Below are 20,277 nucleotides of genomic sequence, written 5' to 3' on the forward strand. Positions count from 1 at the left end.
TCAGTGGTTTTTAGGATATTTACAAAGTGTGCAGTCGTCACCACTATCTAATTCAGAACATTTTCATCACTCCAAAAAGAAACACCATACTCATTAGCTGTCACTTGCCGCCCCGCCCCCAACTCCCCAGACAACCAGTAATCTACATTCTATCTTTACAGATTTGCCTGTTCTTGACCTTTTGTATGTATAGAATCATAAGATACGTGGCCTTTTGCATCTGGCTGCTTTCACTGAGCGTGATGTTTTCAACTTTCAGCATATTGTAGCGTGTATCAGCACGTCATTCCTTTCTACAGTTGAATAATATTCCATTGTGTGGATAAATTACATTTTATTGATGGGCATTTGGGTGGTGTTTACTTTTTGGCTCTTCTAAGTAATGCTGCTGTGAACATTGGTGTATAAGGTGTTGGGTGGGCATATGTTTTCTATTCTCTCGGGTATATATGTAGGAGTGGTGTTGCTGGGTTAGACCGTAATTCTCCATTCAACTTTTGGAGGAACTGCTGGACTGTTTCCCACAGTGGCTTGTTTGAAATCTTGATGTGGTGGAATCATGTGGCCAGGTGGTCTTAATTTTTAGTTTATTGAGAACTTCATTCTTCATGTCATCTTATTTATTTTCATTTATAAAACAAGATTTTGTACAGACACCCCTCTCTCCCAACCACATCCTTTGCTCTGTCATTAAAACAATGGGTTTCAGGTTTTATTTCACGCCCCAAGGTAACGGTGCCTGCAAGAGGTGTGGTCAGAGATGAACGATGTTTGTTATTTGTGTGCATGGTCAGCTCCAGTCTTTTTCCAAAATGCACCAGGATTCTTGTTAGTTCATGAAAGACAACTCTTGGTCCCATCTCATTCGCCATCTGCCGATGCCACCCATGTTTTTGTCCTTGCTCCTTTTGCTTTTCCTGGACCCCTGGACCTGAAGGGCATGCCTGTCTCTTGTCTGGTTTGCATCTGTATTTCTCTCTGTCCCACTAGTTCTTTCTTTCTCCTTTCTCTAGAAATATGCAGAGGCCTCCCCTGACTGAAAATTCATCCTGATACTGCCTTGCCCTTCAGCTATATCCTCTGCTTCCTGTGTGTCGGGCACAAATGACTTTAAAGAGTAGTCAGCTATGCCCGCCACTTCCCTCTTCACCACCCACTCACTGTGAAATCTGATTTCTGCCTCGTGTGTGATTACATGGAAGTTGCTCTCTTGAAAGCTACAAGAGAAAGCAATCTGGTGTTCTTCTCTTGGTGTACACAGAATACCTCTGCGCCGCCTGTCCGTGCCTCCTTTTGCATGCCCTCTGTCCCTGGCTTGTCTGATTCTGCATCCTCTGTGTCTGCTGTGGTCAGTCTGTGGTGCTGCTTCCTCTCCGGGTGTCTTTGCCATTACTGTCAGCTAGACGTCTTTTTGTTTTCCCTACTTCCTAAGATGCTACTCAGTTTTTAAGGCCCATTTCAGTTGCTACCGAAAGTCTCCCAGGCAGTTGCGGAGTCTCTTTTCTTCCCCTTTCCTCCTCGGGTCCCTCACGGCCTTCTGCCTGGGGTTGCAGTAAGAAGGCGGTTGCGCTAACCCCTCCCCTCGGAGGTGCTGATCTAGACTGGAGGCACCAAATCTGCCACCCCTCAGTACCCCTGTTGTGCCCAGCACCGTGCTCGACATGGAGTAAGAACTGAACAAATACTTGCTGATTAATAAAAAGTATAATAATAGCTGTTCATTTATTGTTCTTTCTATGTGTAAACTTAAAAAAAGAGTTTAAAACAAAATGTTATGAAAAATGATGGAGCAAACACCCATATCCCCAGCACCCACCTAGGAAAACATTAGCAAGAGAGAAAACATTAATAACAACGTTAACAATTAAGCCCCACGTATCCCTCCATGAATGCGCCCCCTCCCATCTCCGAAGGTGACCTCTACATTGCGTCTGTTTAGTGTTATTGACTTTATAGGAATGGGGCATACGGCAGAAGTGAGATTTCTCTACATGCATTCTGTCATTTAATTGTCGCTCTGACCAAATGAGATAGGTGTTATTTGTCCCATTTTATAGATGAGGAACCTAGGGATTAGAGAGTTTAAAGAATTAATTCACAATCACAGTTGATAAGTCAGAGAGCCAGAAATCGAATCTATGTCTGTCTGACTTCAAAGTCCATGCCTTGCATTGTAGAAAATTCAGAAAACTACCAAATATTTTCAAAAAGTCACTTATCTACGTACTAGGAACTGGTGGACATCACCAGCCCTCACTCCTGCCCATCATGGCCTCCTGCTCCTTTCCTCTTCCGTGTCCTTCATTTCGTGTGATTCTTCTGCCTGGATGTGGACGCAGCCTGGCCCTGTGAACCAGCCCAGCGGGAGTCCGGAGACCTGAGTCCTGAGTACCAGCTGCTAACCAGCTGTGAGATTTTGGAGAAGTCTCTTAACTTCCTTGAACTATAGTTTTTTCTCCTGTAAAATGAAAGGTCAGGTTTTAATGTGCCATCTTGGAGGGCTGTTCCAGACTTGACCCAGATTGTCCTCTTTCTGTGGGCTTGTGTCAGCTGAAATTCTGCTTGACGTGGAATCCAGGGGCAGGAGGTGTCTGTAGTGCTGGAAGGAGCCGGAGGCCCAGGAACGTGAATCATGCCCATTTGTCAGACTCTTCAGCTGCCCAGGGCTGCTTCAGCAGCCAGGAGATGAGTAGCCATTTCTAACGCCAGGAAGCTTAGACAAGTCTGGGCCTGGAGAAGCGACACATGGCCTGACCTTAACACAGGCTTCAGCCCCAAAGCAAGCCAGAGGTTTTGTTCAATATCACTGTTTTTTCACCTTCCCTCCAATTTTAGGACTGAGTCCTGTCACATTCATCTTGTCCATCGTCTCTGTGAGGTTTGAGGTTCTGCATGCCATTTCTTCCCTGCACTGGCTGCCTTTCCAATGTAGAGTAAATAGTGATCAAAACAACCGCAAAAAAACGTGCCTTGGGGACAGGATAATAATGAAATGGATCGTTTGGGAATGGCTAGATCATTGATCATTTGTAAAATAGTGGATGACTTTTTGGTTCAAGATTTCGTGTTACTCATTAAAAGAAACATTTGGGGTATGTGTGATTATTAGTTTCCTAGGCTGCCGCAACAAATTACGACAAACTTGGTAGCAGAAATTTATTCTTTCACAGTTCTGGAAGCCAGAAGTCTGAAGTCAGCGGGTTGGCAGGGCCGTGCTCCCTCATTAGACTCTGGGGAGACGCATTCCTTGCTGCTTCCAGCTTCTGGCGGCTCCTGGTGTTCTTGGCTTGTGGCAACACCACTCCCATCTTTGCCTGTCTTCTTCCACATGTATCTCCTCCTGTGTGTCTCAAATATCCTTCTCTTTTCTCTCATAAGAATTCTAGTCATTGGATTTGGAATCCGCCCTAAATCCAGGATGGTCTCACCTCAAGACACTAAGTTTAATTACATCTGTAAATCCCCTAATTTCCAATAAAGTCACATTCCCAGGAACTGGGGACTAAGACTTGGACATATTTTTGGGGGGGAACATATTCAACCCTCTACAGGGTACTTTTGGGAAAATGTAAAAGCTCAAGCACTGGTTTTTTATTTCACTTTTATAGCATGGCTTTCTTCCATCAGTGATAAAAGCATGCTCTGGCCATATAAAAATCCACCTGAGCATGAATTGTGGCCCCTGACATTATATGATCCTGGAGGCACGGCTGCAGTCACCTTTAAGCAGAGAGATGCCCAGGTCCCCTGGCACCGTAGAGGCAGCTGCCGGATGACATCCAGTGCAGACGTCAGAGGCCTGGAAGAGGCTAGAATGGACCGTGAAAGAAGTGCAGTGTGAATGTCACACACTAAAGTGTCTTCATGAGGCTCTCTTTGAACTTTTTCGGGAAAGTATAATTCTTAGTCTCTCATTTTTATTGGCTGTTAATAACTGATAAGACCACAACTGTCCGGTTGTTTGAAAGCAAAAGAAGAAAGAGAGAGAATTAATGACCACAGCTCTGGTTTTATTCGTGGCTCTCTCTTAAGCCCTCTAAGTGAACCTCATAATGAGCTTCCATGTCTGTTTTGCTCCCTGCTCCACTCAGTGCCCACGTGCACCTCCATTCATGACAACGGGATTTGTGCACAGATCTGTGGGCAGTGAACGGCGAGCAGACCTCAGTGTTTCATTTTTCTACAGCGCCTGGAATTCCCGTTGGGGAAAAATAAAAGAAAACCTTAGTTTGCTCTTAAGGATTGTTTTATGCCCACAATGAGGGGCCGTTCTGAGATGGCATTGATTGAGGCCTGTGAGTGTTAGCCACAGAATTGAATTTCCCTGACCGTAAAGAAATGGTTCAGTTTGAATCATTCTGCTCCAGCGTGCAAAAGAGGGTGAGTCTGAAGTTGTGATGTGTGCCTTGCCTGCCCCAGCTCTCCTGATCCTGTATAGAGCACTTGTGCTTACAGGAGCCAGCCCTGGTGGGCTAGTGGTTAGGATTTGGCACTCTCACCCACACACTCTGGTTTATTTCATGGTCAGGGAACCACACCGCTCATCTGTTGGTTGTCGCACTGTAGCAGCTGCGTGTTGCTGTGATGCTGAAAGCTACGCCACCAAGATTTCAAATACCAGTAGGGTCACCATGGTGGACAGGTTTTAGCAGAGCTTCCAGACAAGACAGACTAGGAAGAAGGACCTGGCCACCCACTTCACAAGAAATTGGCCAAGAAAACCCTGTGAAGAGCAGCGGGTTAGAACCCTGTATGTAATATATGTTGTTGATTGGTTAACATTGAGCTCACGGTCAACAGCACTGCAGCGGGTGCCTGAATGACACCTGTCTAACACACGGGTTTCAGTGCTTCAGTACTGTGCTTATGGGCCATGCTAAACAGCAAAATCAACAAAAAGCACAAAAATGTGAAATGCGGCACTGAATAGACTGCGACAGGACCCTTGCGTACAGTAGGAGAGCTGAACAAAAGGGCGGCTGTCGCCTTGTTGGATATCTGCGGGGAGCTCAGCCTCGGGCCCTGTGGAAGCACCCCGAGGGTTGATTTTGGGATTACAGATAAATTTTAACGAGTTGGTGAACTTGCAGATACAGAATCTAGGAATAACGTGGTTCCACTGCAGGTACATCTGTAATCCACTTGACAGTTGAGGAAACTGAGGCACAAGAACTTCAGCACCTTGCTCAGGGCACCTGTGGCCGAGCTGGGGTCCGAATCCTGTTGTATTCCAGTGCCGTGGATGAGCAGAGGCCCCTGGATGCACAGGGGTCTGCTTCAGCGGTGTATGCTAGAAATTGCTTTTGAAGTATGAGATTTGCCCTGAATTATTATGGCCTGGGGCCCAGGGTCACTGGGTCCATTTTTTTGTATTAAGGCGGGTGGTGGGTTTAAAACATTTGAAAGGGCATCGCCATGAACTCTAGAATGACAGTATGTTTTCCATGGGTAGAGTTTTTCATTTCACAACGTGGACTCACATGACCTCTGAGCTGATCGAATTATCTGCTGTCCTTGGAAGGGCTTGGCAAAAATGTTGGCTAATGTGTTGGTGCCAGTGAGATCTCTTAGACTGGCGCCCAGATGGCCTGACTCTTTTCCCATCGTATGCTGCTGGATGCCTGAGCCGACACAACTCACCCATGGCTTCCTGCAGAACCTGCGGGTTACACAGCCTGCGGCCCTGGGCCAGACGGTGATTCATCGGAAGTGCCTGCAGAGGTGCACGGGACTCCTTCTGCAGGAGGGTGTCCTGGCTCGGAGAATCCGTTCCAAGGCTTGTCCTTGAACCTTCTTGAAAGACAGAGGAGAGAGAGAGGAGGGACCTGAGTGCAGTTCCAGAACAGGGCCTCAGGTCCACTCAGTACGAGATAGAGCCTTTACCAAGAAGTCAGCCACTCAAAAGTCATGTAAGGATGACTTGTAAAGATCTCTTTCCAGGCAACCCACAGCATCCCTCTTCCTCTTTGGGCACTTGCATTCGTCACTCTTAGTGACACTGGTAATTCCCCAGAAGATGAAATTTCTCTTAGACATCATGTGATCTAGGTTTCCTGGAACTTTTTGTTTTCTAGATATCTTGAAGTGACCTTATCACTATACTTTTGTCGGAAAGGTAAATTCTGCTTCAGTCTTGGGTCAAATAGTTTCTCCTGTTAGCGGTTGAAGTCCTCTTTAGTCTGGTTGATAAGTATTTGTTTTGTGCCAGTTAGAAACTGCGTGCTCTCCTCTCGTGTGTTTTTTTGAAGGAAATCATTTTGGTGAGACAGCATGCCTCTCAAGAACCCCTGGACTGCCCGAAAGGTGATAGCTGACTGAATTGCGTCTCATTTATTTTTTTCTTAACTTTTAAAAATTTGTGTTTGTGTATGTGATGTTAGAGACTAAAAACATACAAAAATATGTACAGTATCAAGAACTACTGTAAAGTGGATGCTGCTGAAACCACCTCCCGGGCTAGGACGTGGCTGTTCCAGCCCCGTGTCCCTACCCCTGATGGTATCTAGACTTTCGTGATAGTCACTTTCTTGCCTTTTTTGGAATGGCTTTACCACCTATGTATTTATGCGCCTTAAAAATGCACTTCAGTTTTGCTTTCTGTAAATGGGATCAAACTGTGTGTGTTCTCACTTTGTGAGGTCCATCCAAGTTGTGTGTAGTTAGTTCTCATGGCTTTATTATAGTATATTACATTTTTTTAACCCATTCTACTGTTGGTGGACTTTTGGGTGGTTTCCAGCTTGGGGCCATTATGCACGGTTTAGATTTGAAAGTCAGCACATGAGGTGAACTTGTTCATTCTTCAGCCATGCTGGGCTCCCGGGAGTCCACAGGTCCATCCAGCATACCCTGCCTCCCGGCCTTCCCGCTCCTGCCCTCCCTCCCTGGGGTGTCCTTCCTCCACTTACCTGTGTGGGTAACTCCTCCCCTTATCCAGGTCTCTGCTCAAAGTCTCTGGCTCAGAATGTTCCTCCTGACCACGCTCATTAACAGTACCCCACCCCTCACGTCCCTTGTTCACGTGTGTTCCGTCAGAGCCCTGATTACCACCCGACGTAACGTGCTTGTCGTCTCCTTCCTCCCACAAGACTGTGAGCCCAACCTTCACACGTTTAAACAGCTCAGAAATGTTAGGGGTCTGTCTGAGTCTGGGACACGGATTCCGGTCCCCTTTCTACCATTCGGAGCCTGTGAACTGGGGCAGCAGCAGTCCATTCGTTGAGCAAATATTCATTGAGCATCTCCTAAATGCCAGGGCCCCTTCTAAGCACCCGAGATACATCTCTGAGCAAAATAGATGCAGATCCTGTCCTCGTGGGGCTTTCATTCTCTATTCTGTCGTGAGGGAGGACCCACAATAAACAGTAACCGTAATGAGTAAATTAAAAGATAAATAAGAGTGAGGGAAAAGGAGAAGGCAGAACATGGGCAGGGGAGCATGCTTGCAATTTGTAATAGATTGCTCAGGGTGGGCCTCACTGACGAGGTGATGTTGAAACAAAGGTTCCAAGGAGGGGAGGGAGGGAGGCCAGTGGATATCTGAGGGAAGCATTACACGTAGAAGAAGTGGCCAGTTCAAGGGCCCTGAGATGGGGTGTGACTGGTGGGTTCAGGGAACAGCAGAGAGGCCAGAGTGGCTGGGGTCTCATGTGGACCTATAGACCACTCTGTGACTTTGACTTAGTCTAAGTCAATGGGAGCCACTGGAGGGTTTTCGGGGGTGACATGATCTGATTGACATATTAAAAGGATCCCTTGGCTGTCCTGTTAAGAATAGAATTCGTGGAGGCAGTGGTACGAGAGGTTAAGTCAGCGAAACACAGGCCTATAGGAATTCTTATGCAAGAAGTAAGCTGCCCTGGCCCGGTGGAAGTGGAAGAGGTGGACATTTTTTAACATAGAGCCAACAGGATTTTGTGATGGGTTGGTTGGAGGGGATGAAAGAGCCAAGGACGACTTGAAGGGTTTTGCCCTTTGCAGTGGGAGAGATGGAGTTTCCGTCATCTGAGTGGGGAGACTGCTGGTGGGGAGGTTTGGGGGGAAGATCAGGTGCTTGGTTTTGACCGTGTTGAGCTTGAGCTGTCTGTTAGACATCACGTGGAGATGGGAAGAAGGCAGGTGCTGTAGGAGTCTGGGACTGGGAGAGACGTCTGAGCTGGGTACCATAATGGATCTTGGGCTCTTCCTCATGGAGCTCGTATGTAAAGCCACGAGACCAGGTGAATGACCAGGAGTGAGTGTAAGCAGAGAAGAGACCCAGGACTGACTGAAGCCCCAGCAGTTCCTCAGCTGGGAAAAGTAAAAATAACGCTTCCCCTGCCTGCTTCACAGGGTTCTCGTCAGGATCATCTTCAAGCCTGTAGGCGCTTAAAGCAATGTAGGAAGTACAGGCTGGTTCAGCCGTGGGAGTGGAAGATGTGAAGGGTGGGAGCCCATTGGAGCGCGGTGCCCAAGAAGAGGGGCACGGCGTTTTTCTCCCGCACGTTGAGGCAGGCCATACCTGTGCTGCTGAAGGCAGGCGGGAGCCTAGGTGGTTAGGTGCTGAGAAAGCTCCAGGAGCTGCGGAACCATGTTTAAACTGGGGTTAAATGATGTTGAAGCATTGGATCAACTTGGTAAGAGAAAGGAGCCAGGGTGTTTGTCTGGGAAGGAAGGAAGCATGGAAAGGGGGTGGGGGACGGGGAGAGAGACATGTAGAGGCGGGAGGGAGGGAGGAAAAGAAGGACAGAGTGGGGATCTTAGATGCACGTGCTCCCTCACCGGGAGGTTTCCATGGAGGGAGGAAGGGACGGACCTGGAAGCCAGGGGCCATTAGGCAAGCCAGTTCCTAGGGGACGTCAGACGGGAGCCTTAGGGAGTGAGGAGTGGCACCAGACAGCCTTTTGAGGTCTGTCTTTGAGACCTCTGGTTGCTGTTACCCGGAGATCTGATCTCTTCGCTGTCTTCAGACTTCAGTCTTAAACCAGGGATCGCCGACGCCACCCTGTGTGGGGAGAGCAGTGAGTCACTGGAACGGCTGGCCTCCGCAGCCAGCCTGTGTGCGGGGTATTTTGTGGGGCTTTCTGAAGTTTTTCCCACCCGGTCCTTGTTGGTGGCCAGGACTCACAGGAAGCTCTTGTGAGCAGCTTTAAAGCTGACCAGCACTTCGCACGGCCGCCCCCAGGCCAGAGGCCGGTGTCTCCAAGCCAGGTCTCCTTTTAGCTCTGGATCCTACTGACAGAGAAGACTCCCCAGGGAGCTGGCCTTGTGCCTCAGGTGGGATGGAGGGTGGAATCTGACACCTTCCTCATCCCACCTTTTGGGAGTAAAAGCAGGGTCTGCTTTGTATGTAACTTCAGAGCCACTTCTCAAATGCCTGCGGTTAATAAAATATTTATCGTCAGCAGATGGTGGCCAGGAGCGAACAGCCGCTCTTGCTTTCTGCAGAACCTTCTAGAAATCATTATGTGGGGGAAGGAGAGAAAGTGAAGCTCCTGATTCAGTGCCCCCTCCCCACAGCCTTCTGTTCTCCCTGGGCTTCTTGGGCCGCACCCCCCCACCTCCGCCCAGGGCCTTGCCCTGAATTCTTTTTACACAGCCCAGAGTCCTCCACTGTCTCTCGGCGGCACAGAGGTTCCCAGGCTGCTTGGTTAGTCGTTTGCTTGAGGCTCTTTGTTCTGGTCTCTCCACCCTAAGTGCTCAGAGTTTTAAAACAAAATAGGTTGAAGCCTTGACTGGGAGGTGGTGCGGGATGAAAGGAGCAGGGACCAGGCTGCCAGAGTACAGAACCAGGATCCGGTGGGCCAGGCTGGGCTGACAGATGCTTCTGAACGAGCTCACACCCTCATTCACTTTCACCTGGACCAGCATTTTGGTAATATTATTAATTTAATGGTTTATTTAGAACTCCACCTTTCCTATGTCCCAGAGAAACCTGACTTGTAATTCTAATGAATAGGAAGAACGTGGCAGAGTGAGGTCCAGCTCAAGGAAGACTGTGGATCCGAGGGGAGGCTGCTGCTCTGCAGAGATGAGCAGGCCGGGTCCAAGCTGAGGAGGCAAGGAGCTCGCAGGCAAACGGAACTGGTGAGGGTTGTTGCTCACCCAGAGGCTGGTGTTCTAGGTTCTCTTCCCTGTCTCTTCTTGTCCCCCGGGTGTCAGTGACTAGGCAGAGGCTGAGGCTCCTGGGACACTGGGGACACTGCTCCTCATTAGGGTGGGCTACGTGGGGGGGGGGGGCACCACCCGTCTGGAGACATCAGCACCTCTAACAAGGCCCATGTCAACTCTCCCATGGAGCATCACTCGAGTCTGTGGATGAGTGACGAGTGGCTAGTGTTTTATGTTGGCTGGAGTCATGCATGTTCGTGTGTGTGTGTGTGCGTGTGTGTGTGTCTGCTAGGGAGAGAGAGAGAGAAGACAGGGCGAGGGGGAGAGAGAGAGGTGGTGAGAGGGTAGGAGGGACTGGTGACCAGGGAGGCAGATGTCATCATCGTCTCAAAACGTGCAAAGAAATCGTGGGTCCTTAAGCACAAAGTGGCTCGATTATTCATGTCAGATGTTACACTGATGATTCAGGTAGATATCGGCTGATTTCGAACCCTCCTGCCTAGGGAAGTTTTTAGAAAGTAGTAACAGTGAGTTGTGTCTGGGACTCCTTTCGCACACTGGGGTCTCAGCTCACGTGCCTCCATTCAGCAAGGACTTGGAAAGCAGCCGCCCGGTACTCGACCTGCTGGGTGGCCTGGGTGTGGAAGAAATACTGGCTGCAATCCCTGCCCTGGAGGGACTTACCAACTTGTTGAAGAGGCAGATCTTTTACAAATGAAACAAACTGAGGGAAAATAAAAGACCGGTTTCCGGAAAGTACTGGAATTCCATTGTCTGAGAGGTACACCTACTGTGGCGTCCCCGGGCGGTGGTCCCAGTCCCTGGTGAAAGCTGTGCACCGGGTCTGGATGCCTTGAGAAGCCCCAGGGGGATTTGCCGGTTTGTACAGGGAACATGTCACATGTGTAGTGTGATCTGACCTGCTACATTTGTGGGGGCATTCCCGTCCCAGCATTGGGATATCAAGTCTTATGATACGTGGCTACTTGGAGATGCCCCCTTGGGGATCTCCTGCTGGGAGGACCGTCAGCTGGCTGCCTGACCTGGGAGAAGGCCAGCAACTCCATAGTCTCTTCCCGGTCTGCAAAGTGGGATGGCATCGTCCACCCTTTCCACCTCAGGTGGTTGCGTAACTTGAGGGATGGACCGGGGAAGCCCCTGGGTCGAGCACTGTATCATGGAGTCGTGGGTTATCATTGGCCACAAAATCTGTTTAGGCAAAAAGAAATTGGAGTCAATACCCTTCACGTTGTGGACACCTCTCCTGTGTCTGCCTGCTCTTGGGCATTCCTCTTCATCTGCACGTCCTCTCTTCCTTGGCTCTCACCTGCTCTCTCCAGGGTCCGTCCACCCCTGCTCCTCCGGTCAGGCTGTTCCCCAAGGTCTCTTCCCTCACTCCCTGCTTCCAGACCTCTCCTCTGATCCCATGTCCTCCACGGTGGTGGAGATGTATGTGCGTCTCCCCCACGTCTAGCCCTCCAGCCCTGTCCTGGCCCCTAAGCCCACATCCTGACCTCTCTCTGCATGTCCTGCAGGCTCACAGGTCAACCTCGGCTTCCTCCGTGCTGTCCCACTTAAAGGCGTCCCCTACAGATACTATGTTTTTTCCTATACACACATACCTATGATAAAGTTTAAAAATTAGGCGCAGTAAGAGATTAGCAACAATAACTAATAATAAAATAGAACAATTATTACAATAATAAAAGTTATGGGAATGTGGTCTCTTTCTCTCAAAGTGTCTTATGTACCGTACTCCCCCTCTTCTTGCGATGATGTGAGACGATACGGTGCTCATGTGATGAGGTGAAGTGAGGGCAATGACATGGGCGTTGTGACGTACTGTTGGGCTGCTGTTGACCTTCTGATGGTATGTCAGGAGGAGGACCATCAGCTTCTGGACTGCGGTTGACCGCAGGTAACTGAGACGCGGATAAGGGGGGACTACTGTATAGGCACACGCAGGGCAGGGGCACTGTCCTATTTATTTTAGAGTCCCCAAAGCACCTAGCCCAGGACCAATATACAGCAGTTGTCCATTCCACATTTGTTGAATAAACGAATGAGTGAATGCATGAATGAATGACATGCTGGTTAAAGCCCGTGTGGGCAGGGCAGAGGTGTCATTTGCCTCCCCTGTCATCGGCACATCGTTCTTAGGAAGAGCTGGGCCACGGGCTCTGTGTTTTTCAGCCTTTGTAGTGTCAGACAGCCCAAGTGGACACAGAGCAGTCTGAGGACAGGGCGGCTGAGCTGCGTCTGGTTCCCCATAAGTTGCTCCTTTCCCCTCTGCCCTGATCGCTCTGTCCAGCCCCCGACCCCACACTTCTGAGCTGCAGCTCAGGGCCTTGAGGAGCCCTGTTCAGCACCCAGTCGCTCAGCCCTCTGCCTGCGTCAGGTGGCTGACCGGCTGCCCGCCTTGCTTCCAGGTCCCATCCCTCCTGCCCAGTGTCACTAGTGTTGGCTCCCAAGTCTGAGTCCTATCACTCAAGCGGCGGAGCGCCTCGTTTGCTGTGAGGGTCCCTGCTGCTGAACCCCAGTTTGGTGACTGGAACTTGCTTCCTGTTGTAAGATTTCCCGAGCGCCACCTCTGAGTATCTCATGTTGGTTTAAACCTTAGCATTTCCCTTCAGCCGCCTGGCCTTTGCCGTCTCCCTCCTGCCCAGGTGCTGTCTGCTCGTCTGGGCGTCTTCTGCCTGTCTTCATCGGCTATCCTGTTACCCCTGCAGGGCTGTGTGCCACCCCTGGCCATGGGCGTCCTGCCTCTGCCTCGGGGAAAGTCATCCCACCCATCCCAGTGGAACGCCGGAGAGCATCTGCCTTCTGCAGACTCCTGGACAGTGCGCTTTCCTTCAGCTGCACACCGTCACTCTGATCCTGATAGCTACCAGGTCTGCCTGAGTGACCTCAACAGTGTCCTACTGACCCTCCCACGTTCACTCTTGACCCCTTTAAAGGGTTCTCCACACTTTAGCCAGAGGGATCTTTAAAGATGCAATACTGTTCATGTCACATCACTGCCCTGCTTCAAACCTTTCCACATCTTACCTTGCTGTTAGGAATAAAGACCACGTTTCTAAAGAATGTTAGAAAACGTGAATACAAACCGATACATATCTAGCCCCAGCTACCTCCTGAGGAAATGTCCCCTTTCTTCTAATGCATAAGCTCTGCTTCCTCTCACCCCAGGGCCTTTGAATATGTTTCCTTTGCCTGGAACTCTGTTCTTATCTTTCACCTTAAAGCTCAAGCCCGCCTGCTTCAGGATGCCTACCTGACGCCCACCCCCACTAGCTCTCTCGGCTCCCTAAACTCCGCCTTTATAGCGCCGTCAGTTTTTAATCATACAGTCGCGTGATCATTCATTAATGGTTTCCTTCCCTTGACTGTAGTGCGGTCCAAGGACAGGAACCATGTCTGTGTTGCTCACCATTTTATTGAGCCCCATGATTAGCGTGGAGTCGGTGCTTCACACATATTACTAGATGAAGGGAATAGCCCAGCATGACCCTACCTGTCGATCCCATGGAAGTTCACTGGGGCTGTGTACGAGCACATCCTGGATAGACGCTCTGCCACTTGTCTCCAGGAGCCCAGGCTGCATACCGCCTGACAAAGGGTAGATCGTAAAACAGACGTGCAGAATGGGCACTCAACATCCCGCACTGTTTATGGACAGTATTTGCCCATGCGTGCTTACTACTTAATTTTCTTGTTCTAAGGAATTAGGTAGATATTGCATACCGTGGTAGTCTAAATTTACTGTGCTCCCTTGAATTCAGAGCCAGTAGAAAGTTCATCTCTTCACATGAATTGTTTTCTTCTTTTAATCACAGAGAGTTCTCTTCCCTGTTGGATTCCCTTTTTTGTTTTAGCGGCCAAGTACTCAGTGCAGAAATTCATATTTAACATAGCAAAATTACTTCTGCCCATGTGACTGGTTACATCTGCTCTCTGCTGCTTTTAAAGTGATTTTTTTATTCTATTGTGTTATGTGTGCTTAATTATTAAAGACGATTCAGACTTTTTTGTTAGAAATATATATATTTACATATTACATTGTATGTTACATAATATATAAAATGTATACAAGTTTTATTTATGTTATATGTTACATACATATGAAGTATATATTACATATAGTATGTTCTATATATTACAAAACCCTTATTCCTCTCTGTTTTGTACCATAGTGATAACAGTCTGTATTCCTCATTTGGAGCAACGTTGGCGAGGGATGATGAGCAGAATCTGTGGAGCACGCCTCGCGATGTGTCCCACACAGAGGCGGACGACGACAGAGTCCTGTACAATTTGATAGTCGTTCGTAATCAGCAGGCCAAAGATTCAGAGGTGAGCACCTTTTGGGATCTCGCTGTGAGCAGGTGATGACGTCCAGTAAAACTCAGCCACGACTGAGAAGACTGACTCGGAACAAAGGAAAAAATGAAGGGCGAGGTGTTGGAAATGAAGAGCAGGTGTTTCAGCAGCATATAGTTGCTAATTATAGCTGGTCCTGGTAGACCTGCTTGATGGACAGATGACTTCTTACCTTAATGACACAAGTTCCAGTGATACAGAAACAGCAAGGCACTGCTGTTGAAGATGCTTAGGATAGTTGATCCTCTTAAACAGCTTAACCAGTCCGTCTCTGTTCTCTCTAGTTGTTTAGCAAGCCACAGTTAAAAGACTCAGACGAGGGTTCAAGGGTACTTTGTGTTATCACTAATTCTGAATTAGTGGGGCCTGAATTAGTTTCATTCTTCTTTTTTTCTGTTTATAGCATCTTAAATTGTCCTGTTGATCAGACAGCAGCCTGTCTGCCATCTTTGAGATGATTTTTGTGACAAGGCTTGAAACCACTCTTAGTAGACTCAGCCCAAAGTCATTGGTATGGGAAGGCTAGAATATTGAAAAGGAGAGGACTTAGGAAGTTAAGAGAAAACAGCAAAGGGGATTGAGTTTTATTTTCTCCTTTATTTCAAAAGTAGTATTATGGTACTATGCATACAATATGATGCACTACAGTGTTAGAGTATCATTTTCCAAATAATAGAAGCAAGCTTTTCTAACTCCTGTGTTCCTCAGTGAGTTCTGAGTAGAGACCTCTATTAAACAGAGATCACCGGTTTTACCTTGTATCTTGTTGGAATTGGGAAGAGTAGGGATACTTGAAAGCCCAGGCTCTCGTTCTGAAGAAAAGCCCTGGAGTGTGTGTGTATGTTGGCCGGGCCATGGGAGGTCACCTGTTCCTTATCTAGATTTCTTTATTTTTGCCAATTAATTGCTAACTTTTTTCTCCAAAAACATGCTTTAGCAGGAGGTGATACATTTGAGAAGCGCCACGTGCCCTGGTCCGTTTGTTCATGTGGCTTGGATGCCTCTCGGGGTTAGAGGTGGGCTCTGGTTGAGGCCTGGGCGTAGGGTGCCCTGGAGAGTCCTGCACTGGCTTCGATGAGCGTCCTTTCTCAGGTGTGGGGTGCTGACGGGGACAGTAGTGTGGAGTGCTGACGGGACAGCTTCTGCTCAATATCCATCACAGGGCTTAACTCAGAGGCATCGCATCCCTCTAGTGGCGGTGCTCCACGCCATCCTGGCTTCCCGAGACCCGAGCGTCATACCCCCCCTCCACTGGTAACACTTGAAGCGCGTCACAAATCCGGCTCCAGCCAAGAACAGCCACCCTGGCTGCCCTTCCTGAGCAGGTGGCCAGGAATGCGTGACCTTGCTTTCCCTTTAATGGAAGAGCCAATCCTTTCCTACTGTTAGGGCTGACCAGTTAGGGTTTCTGCTGGTGAGAGTAGACCCAGGGCTTCTCTTTTCTTCCCTTAGTCTTCCCAGAGCTGTAACAGCAATAGGGAAATAATGTATGGTATATGCCTGCCTCCTGCCTCACTCCAGGGCGCCCTGCACATGTACAAGGGCTTGAAGGGGTGTTTGGACCGAGCCTGACAGCTCACCCTGGTGGCACTCCTGCTTCCCTGCCCTGTTTGTCTTTCTTCTGAAGAGACAGTAGAGGAGGCTACATGAGCCACAAAGCTCTGAAGTGGCCGCCGTGTCGCTTCCCTGCTGCCCGTGGCCCTGAGCGAAGGGCCATCCAGAAGGCTCTCTCCTGCTTGCCTGGGACACCACATCAGGCTTATCTCTAGAGGACCCTGTAACCAAGACAGACAACTGAAGAAATAATCCGAAGATGTGGTGATGATAATTATATGTAAAATGATTTGAAATGTTTCTGTTCATGGTGCTTCCTTTTCGTTTAAGTGTAAAATATATATATACACAGGGGGTGTATAAAATATATATAATATATTTTAAGGTACATATATAATACATACATAATATATATACAGGGTTAAAAAAATTTCTTATATTTTCTTCCAGAAATTTGAAATGTATGTAAAAGCATATCTTAATATTGCTATTCATTTTCCCCACAGATTGGATCATATATTCCATACCATTCTGCACTTTGCTTTTTTTCTGCTTAATGTACTTTGGACATATTTCCATTTCAGTATGCTTAGAGTTGCCTTAGGCTTTTGGGGGCTCCCTAGCATTCTCCTGCATGGATTTACCATCATTTATTCCACGTGCCCCTGTTGATGTTTGGGTTGATTCAGGCTTTTTGTTGTTAGAAGCAGTGCTGTGGTGGATACCCATGTATGCTTGCATGACTTCCATAGTTTTTTCAGGAATAGAATTGCTGGATCAGAGAGAATGTGCGTTTAAGATCTTGGAATTCTCACAATGCCTCCTTCTTGGAGGACCCTAGGAAAGCACTTCAGGGCGCAGAACTGAGTAGGGCTGGAAGCCCAGGCTGTGTTTAAGGGGAGCAGCTGCTAAGCCCCAGATTGCTGTTTGCCGTTTGCCACGTGGAGAGTGTGGATCCAGAAGCGCCAGAACTTTGGATTTTTAGGAGAAGCTGAGAATCCAAATTTACTTATAAAATGTCTAGATTTTTAAATGATAACTCACATTTAAAAATGTGTCAGTTAAACAAAATATTTTTCCACTGGTTTGTACGGAACATTTACAATAAGGACTACTGCTACTTATTAATATGGTTCTTTTGTCCAGTATGATTGAAAGATGAGCTCACCTTTGGTTTAAAAGGTGGAAGTAGGAAGCTGGTGGGGAGTGTTTTAAGTTTGAATAAGTTCCATTTCTATTAATATTGCTTATTTTCTTTTTCACACAGGGTAAAATTGGTACAAATTTTACTAAAACGGAGGATTTTAGTTTTGAAAGAAAAACTAATTCTACCTACTAAAGAACAAGGAACCCTAGATAATTTTTGTGATACAACTTAGAAGCTCAAGCAAGGTATTAAGGAGAACGGAACCTTTTGTTTTTCCTTAAGTAACAATAGCACAAAAGACCTAGGAACGCCCGTAGTTGGAATTCTCTGAAAAATGAAAAATAATTTCCAAACAGTGTGTGTACTACCTATAGCCTTCTATTGAATCTGAAGCTGGTGGAGAAAGGGCTATAAATAGTTAAGGCTAAATTTGCAGTGTTTTCCCAAACTGAAAAAAAAAAATCAGAAAAGAAGACATATAGGAGAGCAGAAAATGAAGCAAAGGCGTGAACTGAAAAATGGCTCGCAGTGTCAGAAATTGTAAAGAGGAACATTATTTAAATCTAATAGAATCCGCCTTCATTTACACAAGCCTTCAAAAGCGGATGGAAAACAGACTTTTAGCAGAAGAAACGGTGCATTTGCAGACCTCCAAGCACTAGAAAAATTATTGCTCTTGTCTTTGAATGATGCCATAAAATGCTTTGTGTTTGACTAAGAGGTAGGAAACAGCCTCAAAATCATGTCACTAAGTCATTATCTTCATGTTCGTTCTCATTAAACTAGTTATATACTTCACATAACACGCTGTGTTCTGGGCAGCTTAATAATGCTTAATGGAATATCAGTGCACCTTATTTATTTCGAATTTGTGTAAATAATTTAATCATATGGAACGATCTTGTCCTCCAAGCTATTAATAATAATGAAAACAGTGCCAGGCACTGTTCAGCCACTTTACGTATATTAACTATGTCCTCTTTGCAACAACTCAGTGAAGTGGGTGCCGTTAGTATTTCTTTTTGAAGCAACTTGTCCAAGGTCACACGGCCCAGAGTGTGGAGCCAGGGTTTGACTCTGGGCTCCGTGAATGCAGAGACATATTGATAATGAGCTCCATGATTGAACTCATGAGAGAGGAACAGATAGCGGCTGTGATTCAGTGTAGATTTCAAAATGCACGAGCAAAGTCTGCACAGCCTCTTTCTGTGACGTGATGCCAGTGATGTGAAAGGCATTCTCCCATCAGTGGGATGAGAGCTGGGTTTGGTCCGAGGGTCGTGACCGCAGTTCAGGAGGTGTTCCCAGTTGTAACATAACACACTTTTCCCAAGTTAGGCTTTTCCACGGTAAGTGCAGCTGGTTAAGATTCCTGCCCTGGGCTTCTGTTTTATTAGCTTCAAGATGTTTCGTCTTGCTGCTTTCAGTCTCTTGTTCACTTTCTTTTAGTGTTCTCTGACTTATGGTCTTTGGTGTCCCTTCTGATGGTCCAGAAACATTTTCAACATTTTTACTTTGCTAAAAAAGCCTTTACATTTTTTATTAAGAAAATAAGTGCTAAAAATCAAATCATTCTCATAAACACTTTGAACTACTATTTTGGTTCAAAATAGGTGATGTTTATTGGGTGTAAGTAGTGATAGAAATTCTATGCTTGTTTTTAAAGCTATTAAGTAATTGCTTGCTCAGAAATGTATGTGGTTCTGATGTTGAGTGCCTGCCTTTCTGTCACTGAGCAAGGCGGTATTTCTACACCAGCAGGATCTGTGTGAACACCAGCTGCTTGTGTGGCTCAAGTGATCCCATGAAAACCATACTCTGCGGAACCCCAGGGAACAGCTACATGTTATTATTTTCTAAAACTATAGAGGCAAACACATAAAATGTTCCTGGTGTACAGTTGGCTTGCTCTTCCCCTGTGTCGGGGCTCCCTGCTGTGGAGTGTTGCCAGGCGTTGTAAACAGTTGCTGTAAAATGTTTAAAATAGCAACGGACCTTCCTAGGGGTTGTTTGCAGTGTCTGGATTATACACTTAGCCTGTCATATCCCTAGTACTAAAAGAAAGAACAAAACAGAGTGGACTGGAATGTTCGGTGGGAGGCTGTGAGGAAGTAGGAGAGAGGGAAGAATGGATCGTGTTCCGGCCACATCGCTGCAGCGCTTGGAGACGGGATGTTCTGGTTCGGCTCTGCGTTACTGTCTTAACTCACCTCTGTGCACTGGACGAGGCCTGCTCTGGCAGGGCCATCTGCTTTCTGCGCAAAGGGGTGAACGTTGGCTTCTGTTGGAGATAGGATTGCAGGTTTTACACAAAGCATGACGGAGCAAAATAACAGTGGAAAATGGAAGCAATTCTCTAGATAGTTCAGGGTTTCTCCGAAGGCCTTTTGGTTCGGGGACCAGATGATCTGGATTGTTGAATGCGACCATTCTTGATTTTACTTTGCTAGAGACTGTTTGGGTCGGGGGGGAGAGAATGAAAATAGTTATTAGGAGCTGAGAATCAAGTGATCTCACTCTCTGTTTTCTAGGAAATAGGGTTTATTGAGTACGATGTTGTGTGCTAAGCGTTGTGCTGCGTGCTCTTCAGACACATGCTGCATCCTCACAGTAACCCTGCACAGGTGGTGTTTGCCACATAATGTTGGAGACTTGCACTCACCTGTCCAAGGTGTTGGAGGAAATGATTGGGCGAATTGGGGTGGTCGTTCAATCCATATTAAATCCATATTCCTTTTTAAAACCGAATAATATTCCCTTGTTTGTGTAAACCACATTGTGCTTATCCATTCATCCACCAATGGGCACTTGGGTTGCTTACAACTTTTGGCTAATGTGAGTAATGCTGCTATGAAAGAGGTATACAAATATTTAAATTCTTTGGGGTATGCACCCAGAAGTGGAATTGCTGAATCACGTGGTAATTCTCTGTTTGGTGTTTTGAGGAACCATCATGCTGTTTTCCACAGCGGCTGCACCATTCTACATTCCAGGCATCAGTGCGCAAGAGTTCTAACTTACACACATCCTCACCAACACTTATTTTTAAGATCACTTCTTAACCTCCAAATTGATTGATGAAACAGCTGGTGGTTCCAAATTGATCA

At 47.1% G+C, this 20,277-nt stretch overlaps 1 protein-coding gene across 1 annotated transcript in view; it reads left to right on the forward strand.

Annotated features, from left to right (window-relative positions):
• PECR (peroxisomal trans-2-enoyl-CoA reductase) overlaps positions 1 to 20,277 on the forward strand; it is a 112,661-nt gene that overhangs the window by 60,391 nt on the left and 31,993 nt on the right. Inside the window, exon 5 of the mRNA XM_046643416.1 lies at positions 14,283 to 14,442. Within this exon, the coding sequence (XP_046499372.1) occupies positions 14,283 to 14,442 (160 nt within the window). The remainder of the gene's footprint in view (positions 1 to 14,282; positions 14,443 to 20,277) is intronic.

This window comes from Equus quagga, chromosome 17 (assembly GCF_021613505.1).
Source record: "Equus quagga isolate Etosha38 chromosome 17, UCLA_HA_Equagga_1.0, whole genome shotgun sequence".
NCBI lineage: Eukaryota > Metazoa > Chordata > Mammalia > Perissodactyla > Equidae > Equus > Equus quagga.